The sequence below is a fragment of the Phacochoerus africanus genome, chromosome 11 (assembly GCF_016906955.1).
Source record: "Phacochoerus africanus isolate WHEZ1 chromosome 11, ROS_Pafr_v1, whole genome shotgun sequence".
In the NCBI taxonomy this organism is placed as follows: domain Eukaryota; kingdom Metazoa; phylum Chordata; class Mammalia; order Artiodactyla; family Suidae; genus Phacochoerus; species Phacochoerus africanus.
Window position 1 is genome coordinate 33,500,102 of NC_062554.1, and position 24,858 is coordinate 33,524,959.

General features: G+C 35.4%; 1 protein-coding gene across 1 annotated transcript in view; it reads left to right on the forward strand.

The window, feature by feature from the left end:
- The window catches only part of DYNC2H1 (dynein cytoplasmic 2 heavy chain 1), a 306,581-nt gene that overhangs the window by 127,078 nt on the left and 154,645 nt on the right, over positions 1–24,858 (forward strand). The window contains exons 64-70 of the mRNA XM_047752686.1: positions 1,299–1,397; positions 2,714–2,837; positions 8,393–8,556; positions 10,453–10,572; positions 11,144–11,278; positions 15,182–15,325; positions 17,723–17,812. Coding sequence (XP_047608642.1) covers positions 1,299–1,397; positions 2,714–2,837; positions 8,393–8,556; positions 10,453–10,572; positions 11,144–11,278; positions 15,182–15,325; positions 17,723–17,812 — 876 coding nt within the window. The remainder of the gene's footprint in view (positions 1–1,298; positions 1,398–2,713; positions 2,838–8,392; positions 8,557–10,452; positions 10,573–11,143; positions 11,279–15,181; positions 15,326–17,722; positions 17,813–24,858) is intronic.

Here is a 24,858-nt window from a genome sequence, read left to right on the forward strand (position 1 = left end):
ACGCGGGATCTGAGCCATGTCTGTGACCTACACCACAGCTCATGGCAACGCTGGATCCTTAACCCACTGAGCGAGGGCAGTGATCGAACCTGCAATCTCATGGTTCCTAGTCGGGTTCGTTAACCACTAAGCCACGACGGGAACTCCCGTATTTATTTATTTATTTATTTATTTTTGTCTTTCCTGGAGAGAATTTTAAAACAATAACAAAGCTGTTTTAAAGTCAGTCAGCTCTTTATTATCACGACGTGCTGGCAATTTTAACCAACATTGCTGATAAAATGCTGTTAACCCCCCGGGGCATACGATCCCCACCATCCCTTTCCCTCTGGGTCTGCTGCTAAGATAATGTCTACGTTCTCATGAGATCTACCCGAGTTCTAAGTCTTCATGTCGCTTTGACTTTCATGTGTTATCTTATCCCTATAGCACACAGCTGCGTTACATTTTTCAGTTACATGTGAAAATTTAAGGCATAATTAAGTAGGGTATCATTATTTCAATCTAATTTACTAGGTAACAATGACAGTTACTTTAAAATTTATTATATATTTATCTAAGTATATTTCCATATATTTAAATTAATCCGATATGTAAATATTTAACTGGCTTCCTTTCATTTGCTAAATGGCATTGTGTGTGTAGGGCGTTTTCACAGATTTCTAACTTGCTATTTGCTTCAGAGTTTAATTAGTGCTAGATGCTCTGTAATGAGTTTGGTCCGTAATTTATTAGATTTATTAAGTTGCATAATTACAAATTACATAATTTTCTCTTCTAGGATATTCCTTTTGTAGTATTAACTATGTACTACTTTAGGAAAATTAGTCTTAAAATATAAATAGTTATGTTGATAATTATTTCAGTAATACTTTTTATGATTAACTCATACATCTCTTGCAAGCCCTCCTTGGTTTATTCAAGGAGTATCTAAAGTTAGGGAATAATTTGATTGTGTATTTTAAAACCAAAAAGAGAGGTGCAAATGACATCAACTTAGGAGTAAAACTCTTGCTTATTGTATCTTAATATGCAATTTTTGTGTTACTGTGTAGTAAATAAGACTAAATTCACTTTACTGTGGTTAAATTTAATTACCTAGTATTAATTCCTGGGAAAACTTATTAATATAGCCTCTGGTGCAGCTAAAAATTGTACTTTTATTTCCTCATTATGATTGTCTATTTTGTTCTGCAAATACAGCCTGAGAGAAAAATTCACTCATTAATTGATTAATGATTTTTAGGGAATTATTTTTATTTAATGAAAGTTTATAATCTTTTTTTTTTTTAAATTAGAGTCGAGTATGCCCATTTCTTATAGACCCTTCTTCCCAAGCTACAGAATGGTTAAAGACACATTTGAAGGACTCACGTTTGGAAGTTATTAACCAGCAGGTGTGTATTACTTACCATTTAGAAACCAACTAGAAATGTTATCTTATGGTGAAAAGAACTCTGGGTCTATAATCAGAAAACATTCAAAACCGAGCCTTGTAACTTACTTGGTGTGGGTCCTGGGGAAAGAAATGCAACTTTTTTATCTTTAGTTTTCTAATTTGTAAGAATGGAAGAAGAATATTTATTTGATTCCTACTGTAGGCAGGGTATTGACCTAAGCCCTGGGGATTTGCAAGTGAGTTGTCACAGTTCCTGCCCTCATGGAGATGACAATTAACTACTTACACTAGACAATTACATAAGCATTTACACTAAATTATGATTAAAGGCAAGTATAGGATGCTCTAGGTGTAAGTTATTTAGTTTGAAGAATTAGGGAAACCTCCTGGACTTTAATTTCCTATTCCCATAACTCAATGATGAGCATCTTTGTTGTGTCCCAAGGTCAGACAGTTGGTCAATGAAATGTAATGATAATGTTTTGGGTAGTGACCTCCTACTATCATATTTAGCTTACCAAAAGAATTATTTTTGGTGAGTTTTTTTTTCCTTGAAGAAGACCTATTGTATGATTAGTTTTTGTAATAATCTTCAGGTGCTTGAAAAATTACCTCTTTAAAATGTTCTTCACTTGCAAAGTAGAGATATCGAACTCATTGTATTTAAGACTAATTGTAAATTACATAACATACACTATTTAATGTCACTTATGATTTGTAGTAGAATATCTTAATAATTGTTTCTCCAAATATTTAATTTTTTAAACTATCGTTGGAAGCCTGGAGTGCTACTTAAAAGGACTCTTAGCCAGAACACCTCAGAATTCTTGCATGGTTATAGAGTTCTGTCTAAAGGTTCTTTTCTCAGTGATTAGAACTATCAAACCAAGAAAAGTTTACTAGAGTTCATCTTTCTTCTTCCTTCAGTGTTTAATATTGAATGTAACTAAAGAAATTTTTATTAATCTTTGGGTGAGTAACCAATTGCATATAGAATTTGAAAATTTCTTTCTGCATTGATTTGAAATTATAGTAGAAAATTTAAGAACGTTTTTATTGTTAATATAAAAATCCTTATTTTTCTAACATGTCTATTTAAGTTATTTATGAATTTATTTGATAATTTATTCAAGTAAATTGATTCATCCCCAAGTACTTATAGCTGGAAAAACAATAATGAATAATTTTAATGATTAACATGTATATTAAATTTAAAATATTTGTTATTCCTCTTAATATCTTCATTATCTATAATACATATTTATAAATCTAAGGTAATAAAGGAATTAATGTGTTTTCTTATTTCTTCTCTAGGATAGTAACTTTATCACAGCTCTTGAGTTGGCAGTACGTTTTGGGAAAACCCTTATTATACAAGAAATGGATGGTGTAGAACCTGTTCTTTATCCATTATTGAGACGAGATCTGGTTGCTCAAGGTAAATAAATATTTGACAGCTTTCAGATAGTAACTTTTTTTAAATTTCCAAAATAATTAGCTTAACTTTGACCTTTTGTTTTGTTTTACCACTGAATCTAAGGAACTAGAAACTTTTTTTGGGGGAGTGAATGCTGATGTCATCAAAATCTAATAGTAATGGCAACTAAAATAATTTTAAAAGTGCCTTTATAGAAGATATGCCATGTCGGGTCTCCAATACCATTCCTAGGAGCAATGTTTTGCTAGGAAGATTCATGGGACTCAGCATATAGTTACACTCATGGCTTAGATTTATTGCAGGGAAAGGATACAAAGCAAAGTCAGCAAAGAGAAAAGGCTCATTGGGTGAAGTTAGGGGTCAAGAAAACAGATACAATCTTCCAAGAGTCTTCTATTATTGGAGTCACACAGAATGTGCTTAATTTCTCCAGAACCAAGTTTTGACAACACATGTGAAAAACTGTCTACCAAGGAAGCTTATTAGAGACTCAGTGCCCAGAGTTTTTTATTGGGGCTGATTGTATGAGTACACTCTGCTTAAAAGGTTGCAGAATTCCAGACTTCCCCCAAAAGAGCAAGTATTCAGCATAAACCATAGTGTTTGTGCAATAGTTTAAGCACAGTGAGCCACTCTTATCTGTTCTGGAAATGGTGAAAGTCTTAACAAAATCCCAATTCCCAGATGTTGGTTATATGCCATTCTTGCAACGGACCTCTCTAAGGATACCAGTTTTAGAACTGTTATGTTACCTATTTTCTACATAGGCATCTACCCAGACTTTGACCTTAGAAAGCAATACCCTTAAACTCTAAGAGCGTGTCATGCAAAGTGTATATATAGATACATACATAGACATGTACCCATATGTAAATACATAATTCCTACTTACACTGCATGCATTGCGAGCACCATAAAGTTTAGAAAATTGGAGTTACTGGAGCAAAGCAGAGAAATGGCAAAGCATTCACTACTTATTGACCACTTGTTATCCCACAAATAGGAGTACTTAGCCTAACAATGCTTGATATGTTACGAAAAGAACTCTAGTAGTGGGACTTTTTGCTGTTGTAACCTGGAATTACCTCCCAGAGTTCAGTCTCTGGTCTCTGTTCTTCACTGGAGTTAAAACAGATCTGTTGAGCTAGATCTGTTGTTATGCTGTCTTAAAGGCGATGGAAATGAACCTTTAGGGTCATTCAATTTGACTGTGTTCAGTCTACATTATAGCTTTTGAGGGCTCATTAAATATAAATTCATATGAGCTCTAATTGATGTTCCATTTTAGCTGTATCTGTGGCATTGTCTGAGAATGAAGTTTGACGAAGTCCCCGAAAGCTGAATCTGGCAAAAAATGAAAATGTTCTGTATCATGATTGGTTCACATGATGAACCACTATTCTAGATAGCTTTCAGGGATGTTGAAGTCAATTTGTTCATTTGTGTTCATTTTCATTTAGGAAAAGAAAGTTAATCTCTGCCCCACCTTACTTTTTCTACCTTCAGTCTAGAGTTGGATGTATTCATATCGCATTAGTTGAAGTCTGTTATTCCCTTCGAAAATACTTCAGGTTGTCTTTTTCCACAGTTTTAAGTTCTGTTTATCATCATGTATTTCCTCTGGGATGGCTGTCCTAGAACCATGAAAAACCAAATCTGTGTCCAAGTTCATTTACATCCCAGTTAGCAATAAGAGCTGCTTTTCTATGTAGGGATATCAAAATAGGCACAAATAATTGGAGTAGAATGTACTTTTCAAATTTATGCTGTTCAAAAATCCCCTCAAATGTGTATTAATCAAAAAAACCCCAACAAAGTACAGTTCCTCAAGTCTCATTGTTTTTTATTTCCTGTTTCCTGCGTTCCTGAGCTCAGTCAAGGCAGAAGTTAGATGAGACAGTTTGCAACTGGCAATAGTTAAATACAGCTTGACTAGCTAGTTACGTAGCAGTTGTGAGGGAGAGGCTGGTATAGTGTACAAATAGTTCAGATTTTACTGACAATAGATGTCAAAAGTATTTTTCATTAATCATTACATTCCTTTAAAGTTATTTCATTTCCACGCTGAGTTTGAGTAGTCGTAGGGATGATAGCTGAACATTCTTGGCTGGTGCTTTTAGACCAAATGCTTCATTTTAGGCATGATTTCTTCAAACAGAATATGTATGTGCACCATAAAGATTGACTTTGTGTTTCATTGTTGTGTCTATTTCTAGAGGATGTTCTCCATGTAGGTATGTCTTTGGTAGACAAGTTGGGTCTGGGTGGCTCAATGGTCTGGACATAGACCATGGGAATGATGTTGTTCTCCAGGGAACATTTGGCAGTGTCGATAGACATTTTTTGTTATAACAACTCAATGTGTCTATTTCAAGTTTATCTTTAAATACACAGGGCATCTCCTCATAACATAATTTTATAATACAAATTATCAAGAATACTGAGGTTGAGAAACCCTAAGCTAGCTCACCAGTTCTGACCCATGAATTTCTGTACTGGTATATTACAGTTATTTTCAGAGTGACATGCTTTATAGCCAAGAGCCCTACCTGAAGCCAGTGCGTGGTACCGAACATTCACTGTTATAGGTTGCCAGAAGTTTTACCTATGGGTAGTGGATGGGTGGTGGGTAGCATTCCATTGGATTTGCTTATCTGTGAGTTTTTTTTTTTTTTTTTTTTTGTAGACATCTTTAATTCTGTGCATCTTGGAAGATATATTGGTCAAAAACAAGAATTAGTTTACAACTGCTTGGATTACTTCCAAAGTTGCCACCTGCAACTTTTTAGGAGCTGCTGTTCAAACATAGCTGCATGTTTCTTGACCAGATAAATAGGCTGTAGTAAAATTTACTTGACTTACTTGACTCACACTGCTCCCAGTAAGTCAAGAAAGTATCAGTTGTTGGTTTTCTTTGTGTATAGTGGCAATAAAGCCAGCAGTTTATTCTTAATGGGCTGTGGGGTGTTTCCTTGAGCAGTGTCTATTTGTTTATTTTGGTGGTAGGGTTTTGTGTTTGTCTTCTTTTAAGTCCCATCATATTTAGTTAGGCTTGAAAGGTTTACAGTACCATGCAAGCACTTTTATCTGTGGAGACCGTTAGGAAGATGTTACCCATATAATTGAATGCATGCAGTTCACGTGGTACTTGGATTTCTCTGATTTAGATGATAATATATTTCTCAAGAGTTTGGACCAGTAAAGGTGTACTACATATAGTAGATGAACTTATTTTTGTCTTCTTCTCAGAGGAATATAAAAAAGAAATCATTGGTAGTCATTACCAAGTGTTTGCTGTATTTTTAATTATTGTTATGTCAAGCACTGTGGAAGCAACAGTAGCCACTTTCTGGTTTTAGTTTCATGGTCATAGTAAATATTCAAGCAACATTTATTCTGAAACTTAGATAAAGTTATTTTCCCTAAATATTTCAGAGCTATGTGTTTGGATATACACATATTTGGAAATGTGCTATCTTCTCGAGTTTTTTTTTTATCATTATGAAATATCCTTTATAGCTAGAAGTATCTTAAGTTTTAGAATTTGGTATTAGAATGGTTAACATTAATTTTGGGAGATTGCTGTTTGCATGATGTATTTTCCCATTCTTTCACTTTTCAATTTTCTGTTGGTTTTTTTTTTTTAAGTATGTTTCTCAGAAACAGTATGTCATTGGTTTTGCTTTTTTTTTTTTTCACCATGGCAGCCTTACTATTTGTAATATAATGCAGTTAATTGATTTAAGCAATAACTAATATAGTTTTCTAAGTAACCTGACTGATTTTTTTTATCAGATGTCTTTGTTATTTTTAATGGCTATCCTGTATATAACAGTATGCATCTATGACTTATTTTTTTAATACAAATAAATACTTGGCCAGTTTTCTAGTACTGCATTTTAACTCCATATATCCACTGCCTGACGTAGCATTATTGTTGTGTTGCATTGTCATGCTCCCCATGATGTTAGTTAATGTTTTAATAATCTATACTAATACATGTTTACCCTTTCTGGTTTTCTCCCGCCATTACCTTTCTCCCATTTCCATCTGGAGTATTTTTTTCTATCTGAAGAATTTCCTTCAGAGATCTACCAGCAACACACTTCTTTGCTTCCTCTTCCTCCTTCTCCCTCCTCCCCCTTCCTCCTCCTTCTCTCCTTTTCCTTCTTCTTCTTCTTAGATTATTGACTATTTTAAAAATTATTTATTTATTTATTTATTTTTGACTGCACCTTCAGCATGAAGAAGTTCTTGAGCCAGGGATCAAACCCCCGCCACAGTGGTGACAACACCAGACCTTTAACTCACTCTACCACTAGGGAATTCCTTTCATTTTTGAAGGATTTTTTTTTTTTTTTTTACTGTCATAGAACTTTAATTTGACAATTATTTATCACCTTAAGGTTTTTATTCATTTATATTCTAGTTTATATGACTCCTGTTGAGAAATTACTTGCTGGTTTTATTGTTGCTTTTTTAAAGTGATATATAATTTTTCATTGGATGCTTTAACATTTTTCTTTGTCATTGGTTTTCAATGGTTTTACTATGATGTCCTTAGAATTAGTTTTCTTTGCATTTATCATACTTGCATTTTCCTGAATCATTCCAGTTGGTGTATAGTTAGTACATTGAGCCTTTAAAATTGTATTTTTCTAGTAATGATTAAAGTTTTACATTATTTTGACATTGGTTTTTGAGCATTTGCATATCCTCTTTATGAAGTTATGGAGTTCTTTTTACATCAGCTTTAAAAAATTAAGTGAAAACTTAGAATCTATTCTAGGATTCTCAAAAACCCTTAACACTGTTTTTCTCAACCTTTGAAAATCTTTGATAGTGTGTTTTTTTAACCTAAAAATTAGTTATTTTTATCAGTTAAAATAATAAGTAATGGATATAATTGTAGATTGATTTTTCTGTATATGTTGCATAATTAATATCATTGTTTTTTTAATATTAGAATGTATACTTTATGAGGCAGAACTTTATTTTTTCTCAGTTTAACTTCTTGTTGGAAAGCACCTGTGTATGACAATCTAAATAAATCCTTTTTGACATTAATAATGGACTTTTGAAATTACTTGTATATTGTTAATTCCAGGTTTTTTCAAGTGCATTCCACCTTCATGTGTTACATATTAAATACTAGTACAGTAAACATTTTGAAACTGATGAATTTTGAAGTAGAAAATAATGAGTTTTGATTTTTATCATTTGTCATCAAACATTTCAGAAAAATTGGTAATATGAAACATATAGTCAACATTAAAACTATGCTGAATATAAGTAGATAGTCCTTTGGTGCTTCAGGATCCTAGGACCATCCTAATGAATTATGTTTATCCTTGTTTGCATAAATGCTGCCTGATTAATAGAGCATTCTAGTTAGTAGTCCTCTGGGTCGCCTCAGTGTTGCTGTCTTTCATATTATATTTAAAAGCTTATAATTAAAAACTATTTAGATGTACTAGAAAATTATATTTTTTAATGTCATGTAGCAAAATACAGAATACTCGGGCCAACTAATTGTGTCATTTAAAAAAACATAGGACCGCGTTATGTGGTACAAATAGGTGACAAAATTATCGACTACAATGAAGAATTCCGCCTTTTTTTGTCGACAAGAAATCCAAATCCCTTTATTCCGCCGGATGCAGCTTCCATCGTTACTGAAGTTAACTTTACTACAACAAGAAGCGGACTGCGAGGACAGGTATACATGGACAATCATAATTAACCTTAGAAATCTTTTGTATCTTTGTATAATCATGAAATATTTGAAGTAGGAATTTATTAAACTGATTAGCATTTAAACTCATGATTTTGAAAATATGCTTGCAGATTAGAATAAAATATGTATGTTTATTTCATTTCCCTTTAGTATTAAAATTGTATATTTGTTGCTAATGTTAATTTGCTGTTGCTTCTGGTATAATTTTAATTTTATAGTCTATTTCTGTCATGTATAGTAATTTGAGGATTGTACACATTAAGATTAGCAGCTTTATTTTTTTAATTATGAAATTTTATGTTTAAATATTAAAATTGCAGTTAGGGTATTTGCTTATAAACCCAACATTTTTTTTTACCAGAACATTTACATCTTTGAATTCACTTTATCTATGTATGGATTATTATAGTTTCAAATTATTACATGAATCGCAAAGTGACTTTCCATGTTGATACTCTTACTTATCCACTTCCTTACCCTTTTTTTCCATGTTAAAGGTATGATGCTCATTGACTTTTTAGTAACATCCTGGTTTTTACTCACCCATTCAGTAGTACAGTTTTTCTTTTGATTTATATGATGGCATGTATATTTGCTGTAATTTTTACAATTCTCCTTTTAAAATGTTTTTCCTTACCATACTAGATGACTTAGTGCATATTTTTATTAACAATATGTTTTGATTGACTTACTTCTCATAAGTAAAAAAATGTACGAATTACTTAAAACTTGGCAGAATTGACAAAATTGCTTTTTCTATCTAAAAGATCTCTGGAGTAATTACTGAAATGGGCTATTTAGGTTTTATTTTAACAAAAACTACATGGACATACTTAAAGAACAGACTTTGAATTAATTTATTTCATGATATGCAAATGTCATTCCCTATTTTAAAGTTTCAAATCTAAGAACTTAACATCATGTTTTTCAGCAGTTTTATTATGATTCAGTTTATTTATGATACATTTCACCTCTTTAAAGTGTACGGTTCAGTGCTTCTTTAGTGGAATTTCTAGGTCTTATGGTAACTCTGTCTTCAGCATTTTGAGGCACAAACTTGGCCAAAATGGCTACACAATTTTACTTTCCCACCAATAATGTATGAGAATTCTCCTTTCTCTACATCCTTGTGAAGACTTATTATTTCTGTTTCTAATTGGAGCCATTTTAGTGGGTGTAAAGTGGTATCTTATTGTGATTTTAATATGGTATTTTTAAGTAAGATATTTACTTCTTTATGTGACTACTTATTATCATTAAAAAACACTAGCTTCCATAGTTTTTATATATTTAATCTAATTTTTTTTGAGGCTATAGCTTCTCAGCACTCTTTTTTTTTTTGCCTTTTCTAGGGCCGCTCTCGCGGCATATGGAGGTTCCCAGGCTAGGGGTCGAATCGGAGCTGTAGCCACCAGCCTATGACAGAGCCACAGCAACGCGGGATCCGAGCCGCGTCTGCGACATACACCACAGCTCACGGCAATGCCGGGTCCTTAACCCACTGAGCAAGGCCAGGGATCGAACCCGCAACCTCATGGTTCCTAGTCAGATATGTTAACCACTACGCCACGACAGGAACTCCTAATCTAATTTTTGAACTAAATATTACATGTTGGTATGTTAAGTAATACAGTTTCTTACAGCTGTCTGATAATATTTAACATTTTATCCGAGAGCTTAATTATTCATTTTGCTTCTTTTTGTCAGAAGTAACTGAAGTTGTCTCGTTTACCTAGAAAGAATGAAATGAATATAGTATCCTAAAATCTGTAATATTTGGGTAGACACAAGTCCTGTTTGTGGGAAATTTTTGTTTTGGTTTGTTGTGTTTGAACCTTATTGCTAGAATACCTTGACTTTTTTTTTTTTTTTTTTAAGCTTTTGGCTTTAACTCTTCAGCACGAGAAACCTGATTTAGAGGAACAGAAAACAAAACTCTTACAACAGGAAGAAGACAAGAAAATACAGTTAGCCAAACTTGAGGAATCTCTTTTAGAGGTAAAATTCAGTTATTCAGAATGTCTTTTCATAGTACATTATTTTCTTTAATAACTATAATCAAATACTGTTTTTTCAAATTATAGTGCCTTCAGCATGGTTTTGATTGTGTCAGAGGCATATCTATCTATATATATATCTTAAAGTGAAAATTCAAACAGGAAAAAGTTATCTTAGAATGCAAGATCTTTAGAAGTGATGTTTAAGAGAAACAATTTTTAACTCATATTGTCTTTATACTATATTATTTCAATAACATTTAATTATCTATTATATGCTCACAATTTCAAGAAACCTTCAAAAGCAGCATGGAATTACGATTTAATTTATAATTGTAACTACTTTTTATCTTTATTAGATTGGTAATATCAATACATATACAATGCTTCAGTGATGTAATATCATATAATGATTTATGATGTCTTTATATAAAAGGCTATAAAGTATTGGAATTCTTTTAAGAGAATGTAAGTTCTGTAAACATCATAAAATTAATGACAGTTAATACAGGCTTCTTTTTATTATTTTAATATATATAATATTCATATTATTTTATTAATTTTTCCTACAGACGCTTGCCACATCTCAAGGCAATATTTTGGAAAATAAGGATCTGATTGAATCTCTTAATCAGACAAAAGCAAGCAGTGCACTTATTCAAGAGTCACTTAAAGAATCTTACAAACTCCAACTTTATCTTGATCAAGTAAATATTTCCTTCTTTGCGATCTTATATCATTTTCTTAAACTTTAATGTTAATATGATAAACACAATGGTATTAGGACTCCAAGGGCATGATAACTGCAAAAAAAAAAAAAAAGAGAGAGAGAGAGAAACTTATTTAAAAACAACAGATTTTTGGGTCTGATTCTTCCTATTATGGAGAGGGCGATAAGAGCTTGAGGGCATCAAAGGTAAGGACTGCTGATCCTTGTACCCTGCTGGGTACTCTGATTTCTGGCATTTATCTGAAGTTCTAGAGCTATAAATTTGTGCTGAAATTGAAAATGAGTGTGTTAGAAATGACTTTTGGAGAGCATCTTTGCCATTTCTGGAACTTTTCTGAAATTAAGATATATTAAAAGAGGTAATAAGCAATTTTTTCCATTAAAAACATTTTTCTTCCCTTCTCATTCTGGACCCCATGAATGTGATGATGTGCACCCTTTTCTTCTAGTTGGTTAAAATCCTCTTTTCTTCATTCTTTTGATATTTCCTATAACAAAATTTCAACCTATATCATCAGTACAATGTGCCTTTTCCACTCCCTACATTCAGTGATACAGATTTGCTGAAGAAAATCAAACAACGAAGCAGATGAATGTTACTGTGAATTTCTAGTCTCCAACCTGACCTGGACCATTACAGAAACCCTTTCTTTCCCATTTCCCTTAGTGAGGTTTTTTGTCTGTTTGTTTGTTTGTTTTTTAGGGCTGCACCATATGAAAGTTCCCAGGCTAGGGGTTGCATTGGAGCTGTAGCTGCTGGCCTACGCCAAGCCACAGCAATGCATGATCCAAGTCACATCTGTGACCTATATACCACAGCTCATGGCAACGCCAGGTCCTTAACCCACTGAGCAAGGCCAGGGATCGAACCTGTGTCCTCTTGGATTCTAGTCAGATTCTTTTCCGCTGAGCCATGATGGGGACTCTGAGTTTTCCAAATTTTATTTTCAGTGTTTTTCGGTAGAATTGCTCAAATTCTACACTTATATAGTATTACTTTTGTCACTTGGGAGAGAGCTCTACTGAAACCAGAATAAGAACAAACTTATTAGAGCCTGTTTCCAATCTAGTCATCCCACCTTTTCTACCAGGGCTAAACTTGGCAGATGTCATAAATGTCATTCTATAGCAAAAGGATTTTGGACTTTCTGTGCCTTCTCTTTTGGAACAGACATCGCTAAGTTAACACACATAATTTCACCAGTATCATATTTATAAACCTGGTGCTTTGATCAGAGTGACGTGGAGAACCTTCCCAGAGTTCCAGTCACAACCTCTAGGCCATTTAATCCTATGAGCCTTTCATTTTTATCATCCTTTACCTTCAGTCAGAATGAAAGCATCCATGCTTATTGGCTTGTTCTGTTCTTATGTTGAGCAGTGCTTGGTGCTTTATTATCTTAATGTGGGCACTTGGTACAGTCTTCTTCTCTACCTTTACTTCCAGCAATGTTTTTGGGCACCAGTCCCCCACTAAACTCATGGTTCAAACTTTTCTCCCCTGCAGCATAGCATATAGTGTCATGCCTTCTGACATGACCTGAACTGGTTCTCTTTTGAAATGTAAAATTGTATCATTTATTCTCTGATTACAACTGTTTACCATTCCATCTTACCCTAATACAAGTTGCTTACGTCTTTAACCTCAGACAAGTGTTCTTTTTTTTTTTTAATTGTTTTTTTCCCACTGTACAGCATAGGGACCCAGTAACACATACATGAATACATAATTTTTTCTCCCATTGTCATGCTGCGTTGTAAGTATTTAGACATAGTCCTCAGTGCTACACAGCAGGATCTCACTGTAAATCCATTCCAAGAGCAATAGTTTGCATCTGTTAACTCCAAGCTCCCAAACCCTCCCACTCCCTCCCTCTTCCCCTGGGCAACCACCAGTCTGTTCTCCATGTCCATGATTTTCTTTTCTGTAGAAAGGTTCATTTGTGCTGTATATTAGATTCCAGATATGAGTGATATCACATGGTATTTGTCTTTCTCTTTCTGACTTATTTCACCCAGTATGAGAGTCTCTAGTCCTATCCATGTTGCTGCAGATAGCATTATATTGTTCTTTTTATGGCTGAGTAGTATTCCATTGTGTATATATACCACATCTTCCTAATCCAATCATCTGTCGATTGTCATTTGGGTTATTTCCATGTTTTGGCTATTGTGAATAGAGCTGCAATGAACATGCGGGTGCATGTGTCTTTTTCAAGGAAAGTTTTGTCTGGATATATGCCCAAGAGTGGGGTTTCTGGGTCACATGATAGTTCTATGTATAAATCTCTAAGGTACCTCCATACTGATCTCCGTAGTGGTTGCACCAGCTACATTCCCACCAACAGTGCAGGAGGGTTCCCTTTTCTCCACAGCCCCTCCAGCATTTGTTATTTGTGGACTTATTAATGGTGGTCATTCTGACTGGCATGAGGTGGTATCCATGGTAGTTTTGATTTGCATTTCTCTAATAATTAGGGATTTTGAGCATTTTTTTCATGGGCTTGTTGGCCATCTGTATATCTTCCTTGGAGAAATGTCTGTTCAGGTCTTTTGCCCATTTTCCCATTGGGTTGTGGGCTTTTTTGCTGTTGAGTTGTATAAGTTGTTTGTATATTTTAGAGATTAAGCCCTTGTCAGTTGCATCATTTGAAACTATTTTCTCCCATTCTGTAGACAAGTGTTCTTTTTTCTTTTGTTATACATTTTTTTATTAAATTATAGTTGATTTACAATGTTGTACAGCCAGAAGTGGCATATATATATAAACAGGTATGCTATTGGTTACTCTATAGCTGAAACTGAATATATATATTCTTTTTTAAAGTTATTTTCCATCATGGTCTATCCCAGGAGATTGAATATAGTTCCCTGTGCTATACAGTAGGACCTTATTGTTAATCTGTTCCAAATTTAATAGTTTGCACCTACTAACCCCAAACTCCCAGTCCATCCTTCTCCGTCTTCCTTCCCCCTTGGCAACCACAAGTCTGTTCTCTATGTCTGTGAATCTGTTACTGTATTGTAGATAGATTCATTTGTGCCATATTTTAGATTCCACATATAAGTGATATCATATGGTATTTGTCTTTCTCTTTCTGACTTACTTTACTTAGTATGATAATCTGGTTTTATCCATGTTGCTGGAAATGTCATTATTTCATTCTTTTTTATGGCTGAGTAGTATTCCATTGTATATATATGTACAACATTGTCTTAATCCATTCATCTGTTGATGGTCATTTAGATTGTTGTTTGCATGTCTTGGCTATTGTGAATAGTGCTGCTGTGAACATAGGGGTACACGTATCTTTTGAATTATAGTTTTGTCTAGATATATGTCCAAGAGTAGGTTGCTGGATCATATGGTAGGTAGTTCTATATTTATTTTTTTGTGTAATCTCCATACTATTTTCCATAGCGGTTGTACCAATTTACATTCCCACCAACAGTGCAGGAAGGTTCCTTTTTCTTTACTCCCTCTCCAGCATTGTTATCTGTAGACTTATTAATGATAGCTGTTCTCACTGGTGTGAAGTGGTCCCTTATTGCTAAAACAAGTTTTCTTGATCTTCATTAAAACCAACCCAGGAACTACTGCTAGCTGTGTAATCTGAGAGGTAGAGAGGAATTTGCCCTCAGTTTCATAAAATACAAAACAAAAATGTAGTATCTTAGGATAAAAATAAAAATATAAAAACCCAAAATAGAAAATCTAGATTGTGGGATTTCTTTGAGTTATAAAGATCTGTGATTCATCTCTATTTGTTATATTTATGTAGAAAGAGTAAGGATGTGGCTAGATAGATGCATATAGTCTGTAGGTTGCAGTAAAACATTAATACTAAGGTGTTTCCCCCTACCAACCATTGATCCTCAGGAGCGGGATGCCTATCTGCCTCTGGCTGAGAGTGCCAGCAAGATGTACTTCATTATCTCTGACTTGTCCAAAATTAATAACATGTACCGTTTTAGTTTGGCTGCGTTTCTCCGACTTTTCCAGCGAGCTCTTCAAAACAAACAGGTATGCTATTGGTTACCCTATAGGTGAAACTGAATATGAGAGATCATTTTACTAAAAGTACTTAACGTTAAGTTCCTGAGAACATTTGCTTAGAATTATGTTTCAAAAGACCACATGTACACTTTTAAGCAATATTTAAAAGAAAATAACTCCTTAGTTACATTTTATGTTTTTAACAAACTATCCAAGTCTGACAGTCCTCTTAATGAAAATTTTTATATTCTGATTATAAATTAATAAATGATTATGTTCTGAAATGATCATTAAAAGAAAAACCTGGGTGATTCATAGAGGTGTAAAATAAGAAATTATCCATATAACTACCTGGAGAAAGCAATATTTAAAACTTCATTCTATACCCTTATTGTTTGAGGCTGTGATAGGTCCCAGATATTGTTCTATAAAATGGGAATACCGGAATATACACTGTTATATCAAGCTTGTATTCTAATGGAGGGAACAATATATTAAATGATATAAATAATTTTAACCAAAAGGTATCATACTGTACTTTAAAAATATATTGTAGACAATTTTCATGTCAAGAAATAGAAACCAGAGTTCCCGTCGTGGCGCAGTGGTTAACGAATCCAATTAGGAACCATGAGGTTGTGGGTTCGATCCCTGGCCTTGCTCAGTCAGTTAAGGATCCAGCGTTGCGGTGAGCTGTGGTGTAGGTCACAGATGCGGCTTGGATCCCACGTTGCTGTGGCTCTGGCGTAGGCTGGTGGCTACAGCTCCGATTCGACCCCTAGCCTGGGAACCTCCATATGCCGCTGGAGCGGCCCAAGAAATGGCAAAAAGACAAAAACAAAAACAAACAAAAAAAAGAAATAGAAACCTACACAATATTTTTGAGAGCTTGTGAGGCCATATCCTACTTTATTTAACTGCCTTCTATAGGGTGTTCTGGTTAGGATGAAAACAATGTTTTTCTTATGCTCACTGATTCTTATGCTCAAGGATTTTGTGGGGATTTGGTCAGGGTACCATAGAGATGGCTTACCTCTCCTTCATAATGTCTCAAGTCTTAGTTGGGAGGAACTGAGACTGGAATGAATTTGGAGAGGCTTCACCTGCATGTCTGGTACTTGAGGTGGGAGGACTTGATGATGAGGACTGCTGACAGCAGCACCTCTCCATGAGGCCTGGCCTCCTCACAGCAGAGAGTAGTTGGATTTCTCATATTGCATGTTGGGACATCCCATGTATATTCCAGGGAACAAAGCAAAATCTGAGTTGGCTTTTATAACCTAGCCTTGGGTCATTCTTCTGTATTCCATTGGTTGAAGCAGTCAGAAGCCTGCCCAGATTCAAGAAGGTCCTTGTTACTTATCTGTTTTGTATTTAGTAGTGTATATACGTCAATCTCATCCTCCCCTAAGTCTGTCTTTCTGAGGAAAGATTATTATTCCCTCAATTAACATTTATTGCACACTTACCATGTCCCAGGGCTTTATCTAGGTACTTGGGTGATTTAGCAGAGAATAAAACAGGAAAAAAAAAATCCTTGTCTTCATTGGCATGGACTAGTTAATATTTTCATGAATGAGTTATTTCAGAAAAATCTTCATCTGATTACAAATAATGATTAAAGTTTACTGATGTCTTTTTTAAATTACTAAAGTAAATCATTTGAAGTTGTTCTTAAATTCAGATTTGACAAAATGGCACATAATGAAGAGCTTGTGTTTTGCGGGTGGGTTTGGTTAGTAAAATCTGTCATCTTAGTCCTGTTAGACAAGATAAGCATTTCCCCCATGACATATTTGTAATGTCCTTTGGACAAAGATTAGGTTTCAAGGTGGGGAGAGAAGCTGAAGAATTTTTTTGTCTTTTTAGGGCCACACTCAGGGCATATGGAGGTTCCCAGTCTAGGGGTACAGTCAGAGCTGTAGCCACCAGCCTACGCCAGAGCCACAGCAACGCGGGATCTGAGTCACATCTATGACCTACACCACAGCTCACACAACGCTGGATCCTTAACCTCCTGAGCGAGGCCGGGGATCAAACCCGGTCTTCATGGATGCTAGTCGGGTTCACCAACTGCAGAGCCATGACAGGAACTCCTGATGCAGTATTTTTAATGCAAGTAGGAATCAACGTGGTGTGGTCAAATTAAATTCATATTGCATTAATGGTAATTGATTTTAATTTTCATTTATTGAAAGCATAAATTCTATACATTAAAATACATCAATGTTGATTACATTAATATAGAGGTTTAATATATTTATTTATTTATTAGTGCCTTGAGTTTGAGTGACAGAGATAATTGTTCCAGAATCAGTTTTGAGTCTGAGGGAACAATTTATAAGCATGATTAAACTCTGGAGTACCTTTTAAATGTTCATGAATTTCCTAATGGTTTTTCAATTTTCAAATTGTAATCTACAGGATTCTAAAAATACAGAACAGAGGATACAGTCTCTTATTAACTCACTGAAACATATGGTGTATGAATATATATGTCGTTGTCTATTTAAGGTAAGGAACATTGTTTTTCATGTGTAAAATATTACTCAAACCTTGATTTAATAAAATATTAGGTTAAATTATATAACTCTGGAAAGGTAATAAAACTGACATTTCTGATTATTTCCCAAGAGCAATATTCCTGACTAACCAGATTGTCTTACAGCACTTGGGGTATGGTAGGGAGAAAAGTGACAAGTAAACCACAGGTTAGCTGATGTAGTTCTGAACATCTCAGTAGCAACCGAAAGAGGAAATGATGATGAATTATGTAGGTCATTTTCTAGCTGACGTTTCTAAATTTCAGTACCACTGACATTTTGGATCACATAGTTATTTATTGTGGGAAGCTGTTTTGTACATTTTAGGATATTTAGTATCGCCTCTGGCCTCTACCAGCTAGTGCCAGTCTCCCTTGCCCCATTGTGACAGTCAAAAGTATCTGTTGACACTGCTAGATGTCCTTTAGGTTGGGAAACAAAATAATTTTCTAGTTTTCCCATTAGGGAGTAAACTAATACCTGATCCTGAGATATGAGAGAAATTAGTCATAGACGTCTTCATAGTATAAGGGCCCCAGAGGAATATACAATGAAATATATTTTAGAAATGTCATGATGTTATAGAAAACACAGAGTTTTCTCTTAGATTTTTTTTTTTAATTTCATTCTTTGGGTATAGTTTGAGATATGTTAAAGAAGCAGTTAAGTGAGAGGAATAGAGTTATTGTGGTCCAATTATATAGGCTTCTTGAAAAAGATACACTTCATGTACTCTTTAGAATGAGATAGTAATTTTTATGATTAGAGTGATTGTTGAGGATCTTTACTTTAGAAAGGGAATAAATCCTTCAAAGTACCTATCAGCACTCTGACAAGGATGTTATTGGAAATTCGGAGAATTATAGTTGAACATTTAGGCAGAATTGAAAGCTGTGGATACGTATTTTTCTTATAAAGTTCTTGTAGTTAATTCTTATTCTAAAAATCAACTGTTCGGTCTTCAATTTTAACTTGTATAAGATGAGAAATTGTAAGGAAATAATCTCAAAGCCCTTTTTGTCACTAGTTATGATCCTAAATATGAGGGTGATATATTGGTAGTTTCAAGGGTTATAGATTCATGATATCTTTTAACGTTTGTGTAATACATTATCGCATATAAAACTTTGTAAAATTTGATTACGCAAAATTTGAAAATATTTTTCAGAAAATGTTTCAAATTTAATGAACTATGTAGAAAACATTAAACATTCATTTAACCCTTTCCTCCTACTATTACTCCTTCATTAGAAGAAACGAGTTCGAGGTTTCACATGTTCCTTAGAGGTTTATTTCTTCTTTCTTCATATGTACAAATATATAGACCTAGCTTTTAAATTTTTCCTTTTTTTTTTCCTGCAGCATCCTTTTTGTTCCAGTAGGTCCTGAAGATCTTTCTAAAAATATAAATGTTAGCCTCCTTATTTTTGGTGATTATGTGGTATTCTATAACATGATTATATGTTAGTAATATATTGGTAGATATTAGATTCTTTCTGTATTGTTTATTGTTACAAATAACTGCAATGAGCATCTTTAGTAACTCACCATTATGTACATGTGTAAGTAAATATTCAGTAGCTTTCTCTTCTAGGAGGTTTATGGTTTCAAGTCTTGCATTCCAGTCTTTTTTTTTTCCCTTTTTAAAATTAAAGTATAATTGACTTACAATATTATATTAGTTTCAGGTGCACAACATAATGATTCAGTATTTTTATACATTACATGATAGGTCTAGTAACCATCCATCACCATTCAGAGTTATTACAATATTCCCTATGATGTACATTGCAAACTACGACTTATTTATTTTATAACTGCAAGTTGTACTTATTAAGATTTCATAATTTTTAATAAGTAATTAACATTCCATTATGTATATATTGTAAATAATGTTGCAACGACCATAGGGAAAGCAGATATCTTTCTGAAGTAGTGTTTTTGGGTTTTTCGGAAAAATGCCCCAAAATTGCAATTACTACATCATATGGCAGTTCTATTTTTATTTTTATTGTTTAAAAATTTTTTATTGTAGTCAGTTTACAGTATTCTGTCAATTAATGCTGTATAACAAAGTGACCCAGTTATACACACACATTTATATATATGTACACACACACACACACACACACACACATATACACATTCGTTTTCTCATATTATCTTCCATCATGTTCCATCACAAGTAACTGGATATAGTTCCCTGTGCTATACAGCAGGACCTCATTTTTTATCCATCCCAAATGCAATAGTTTGCATCTACTAACCCCAGACTCCCAATCCATCCCACTCCCTTCCCCTCCCTCTTGGCAACCACAAGTATATTCTTCACGAGTTTGTTTCTTTTTTGTAGACTTTTTTTTTTTGGGGGGGGGGCTTTTCTAGGGCCACGCCCACGGCATTTGGAGGTTCCCAAGCTAGGGGTCTAATTGGAGCTGTAGCCACCGGCCTATGCCAGAGCCACAGCAATGCCAGATCCCAGCCGTGCCTGTGACCTACACCACAGCTCACGGCAACGCTGGATCCTTAACCCACTGAGCGAGGCCAGGGATGGAACCCGCAACCTCATGGTTCCTAGTCGGATTCGTTAACCACTGAGCCACGACAGGAACTCCTTGTTTCTTTTCTGTAAATAGGTTCATTTGTGCCATATATTAGATTTCAGACATAAGTGATATCATATGGTATTTATCTTTCTCTTTCTGACTTACTTCACTTAGTATGAGAGTCTCTAGTTCCATCCATGTTGCTGAAAATGGTATTATTTTATTCTTTTTTTAGGCCGAGTAGTATTTCATTATGTATATGTACCACATCTTCTTCATCCATTCATCTGTCGATAGACATTTAGGTTGTTTCCCTGTCTTGGTTATTTGTGAATAGTGTTGCAGTGAATATAAGCGTGCATGTATCTTTTACAAGGAAAGTTTTGTCTGGATATATGCCCAAGAGTGGGATTGCTAGATCATATGGTAGTTCTATATTTAGTTTTCTGAGGTACCTCCATACTATTTTCTGTAGCGGTTTTACCAATTTACATTCCCACCAACAGTGTAGGAGGGTTCCCTTTTCTTCATACCCTCTCCAGTATTTTTTATTTGTAGACTTATTAATGATAGCCATTCTGACTGACGTGAAGTGGTACCTCACTGTAGTTTTGATTTGCATTTCTACAATAATTAGTGATGTTGAGCAATTTTTCATGTGCTTGTTGGCCATCTGTATGTCCTCTGGAGAAATGTCTATTCAGGTGTAATGCCCATTTTTTATTTTATTTATTTATTTATTTATTTTTGCTGTTGAATTGTATGAGTTGTTTGTGTATTTTGGATATTAAGCCCTTTTCGGTTGCATCATTTGCAACTATTTTCTCCCATTCAATAGGTTGTCTTTTTGTTTTTTCAGTGGTTTCCTTGCAAAAGGAAAAGCTTTTAAGTTTGATTAGGTCCCATTGGTTTATTTTTGTTTTTATTTTTATTGCCTTGGGAGACTGACCTAAGAAAACATTTGTAAAGTTGATGTCAGAGAATGTTTTTTGCCTATGTTCTCTTCTAGGTGTTTTATGGTGTCTTATCTTATGTTTAAGTCTTTAGGCCATTTTGACTTTTGTTTTTTGCATGGTGTGAGGGTGTGTTCTAGTTTCATTGATTTACAAGCAGCTGTCTAGTTTTCCCAGCACCACTTGCTGAAGAGACTTTTTAAATCTAATCTACTATTGATTCCTTCTAGTATATTTTTTCAGTTATTGTATTCTTCAGCTCTTTTTAGTTTATCTTTATGTTTTCTCTCTGTTGGCATTTTCTCTGTGTTCATCCATTTTACTCCTGAGTTTGTTCAGCATCTTTACGATCATTACCTTGAACTCTGTTGAGTAGATTGCTTATTTCTATTTTGCTTAGTTTTTCTTCTGGGCTTTTGTCTTTTTTTCTTTGTTTCAAACATATTCCTCTGTCTTCATACTTTGCTGTGTTCATTGTTTTTATTTCTATGAGCTGTGTAGGTTAGGTGTGTTTTTCGGTCTTGGAGAATGGCTTATGTGAGAGATACTTTATAGAGTTCAGAAGCACACTCCCTTCTGCTTACCATAGCTGTATACTCTAGGGGTGCCCCTATATGGGCTGTGTGGACCCTTCTATTGTAGTAGGGCTAACTACTTTGTACTAGTCGGTGGGACTGGTCCTTGGTTGGCTGCCAGGCCCTACCTCACGTATTGACTGCCAGGCCCTGGTGGATGTGGCCAGGCCGTAGCATGGCTGGCTATATGGCCTGTAGATTCTGGAGCTAGTGCTGGCCTGCCGATGGGCATGGGCAGGTTCTGGGTGTCTGGCTGCATGTTCTGGGATACTGGAGCTCATAACAGCCCACTGGTAGGAGGGGGTGGGGCTGCTGGGCTAGGGGACTAGGGAGGCTGGAGTTGGTGTTAGCCTACTGGTGGGCAGAACTGGGCGCTGGAGTGGCTGGCTATAGGCCTGGGGCGTTCTGGCTTTGGCACTGGCCCACTAGTGGGTATGTAAGCCCCTGGCATTAATAGGCTAGAGGAAGGACACCAAAATGGTACTTGGCTAGCACCAATGTCCTGATGGTTCAACCTTATCATTCAACCCTACCTCTTCATTTTTTCTTAAACCTTTGTGATTGTCCAAGCAGCCTATTATATTTTTTAGAAGTAGCTCCCCATAGTTGGAAATGTATCATGACCTGTCAGTGTCCCACAGAGGAAGATCTCATTCAGCAATAGATTCAGGCTGATTTGAAGCCAGATATTCTGGGAGTAGCTTTTAAAGTATGAAAATACATACAGTCCTGTGGGACTGCAAATATAAGCCCCACTGGCCACTAAATCCAGGTTATGTCTGAGTTGTATTTTCTGAGTGGCAGTTGGAAAAACAGAGGCTTTAGACAAATGGATAAACTTTCTTTTTCTGGGAGATACTGGTGAGCTATATTAAGGCAGAAGGAGATTGCAAAAATGGCATTCCCTGACCAATGATTCCTTTTAGAGGAGCTCCAAACCAACCCTGAAGCCAAACCTGAGGCCTGTTCCTCAAGCCAAACTCCAGTATAGGCAAATAGGCTTCTTTCACAGAAGGATGGGGGGTGTCATTATGCTGTCTGTGAAGAACCCTGGGAATGGTAGCCTGCCAAGAACTGTCTCTCTGATTGTTACAGTCCCATGGGACCCAGCAATGCAAAAGCTCTCTTGGTCCAGAGCCAGGTGATCAAAGGGTGTCCTCTTGGCTGTAGTTGCAAAAATCAGGGCACCAGAATTATGTAAATCTCACTTCTGAAAGATACTGGAACCCTGGAGCAGGGCAGGGAAAGAGTGCAAAGTGGCCCCTGTGCCTGCAGTGGGGCAAAGAAAGTGTGAAAAGATGACACCCACTGGAGAAGAGCTAAAAAATGATGGCACCTGCTAGCTAGCAGAGGGAGAGTGTGAAGATGGTGCCCACCAGTGTGTGTACCCAGAGACTGTTTCAACAGGCTTTTAGGTATATGTGTTAAATTAGATGCCTGCCTCTTAGGCCAGTGCTTTCATCTGTACAACTGAGCCTCTTTCATCAAAGTCTGATCTATATGGGCTTCTTTTGAGCCGGGACCCAGGACAGGTGAGTCTCAGCATGGAAGCCTTTTTTGAGCTGTTTCTGAGAACAAGTCTTGTGGATATTGTGCAAGCCTGGTTGATTTTCAAAGCTAGATGTTTTGGGAGCTTCATAATCAGGTGCAGGTCTTTAAAGTTGGGCTGCCTAGTATGGGGTTCAAACCCTTTGCTCCTCAGGAAGAAGATCTGGGTTTTGAGTTTCCTCTTAATTTTGGTCACGGTTCCAGGGGTGGGTTTTATGGTAAGATTACATTCCAGCCTCTCCCACCTACTTTCTTCTCTTTTGCCCAGTGTGTGGTAATTGCTCAGCTAGCCTTTAAGGTGTTTTTCAGGGAAATTATTCCATATATAGCTGTACATTCCATGTATCCATAGGAGGAAGTGAGTTTGGGATCTTACTATGTCACTATTTTGAACCAGAACACTAGATTTCTCGATGGAAGTGTAATCATTTGTCCAAGGTTACAGACTTTTGAAATTTTGTTGGGAATTAACAAATTGCCTTCTGATACTTTTTTTTTTTTTTTACCAGTTAATATTCCTCCTCACAGGGTATTAAGGTACCTTTTTCTTTTTTTAATTTTTAATTTTTTAAAATTTTTATTCAATTTTCTACTGTACAGCAAGGTGACCCAGTCACACATACATGTATACATTCCTTTTTCTCACATTGTCATGGTCCATCATAGGTGACTAGATAGAGTTCCCAGTGCTGTACAGCAGGATCTCATTGCTTATCCATTCCAAAGGCAATAGTTTGCATCTCTTAAGCCCAGATTCCCTGTCCATCCCACTTCCTCCTCCTCCACCTTAGCAACCACAAGTCAGTTCTCCATGTCTATGATTTTCTTTTCTATGGAAAGGTTTATTTGTGACATGTATTAGATTACAGACATAAGTGATATCATATGGTATTTGTCTTTCTCTTTCTGACTTGTTTCACCCAATATGAGAGTCTCTAGTTCCATCCATGTTGCTGCAAATGCATTATTTTGTTCTTTTTTATGGCTGAGTAGTATTCCATTGTGTCTATATACCACATCTTCTTAATCTAATCATCTGTCAAAGGACATTTAGGTTGTTTCCATGTCTTGGCTATTGTGAATAGAGCTGCAATGAGCGTATGGGTGCATGTGTCTTTTTCAAGGAAAGTTTTGTCTGGATATATCCCCAAGAGGATATGGGTCCTCTTGGGGATATATGGTAGTTCTATGCATAAATTTCTAAGGTACCTCCATAATGTTTTCCATAGTAGTTGTACCAATTTACATTCCCACCAACAGTACAGGAGGGTTCTCTTTTCCACCCACCCTCTCCAGCATTTGTTATTTGTGGACTTATTAATGATGGCCATTCTGACTGGTGTGAGGTGGTACCTCATAGTAGTTTTGATTTGCATTTCTCTAATAATCAGTGAT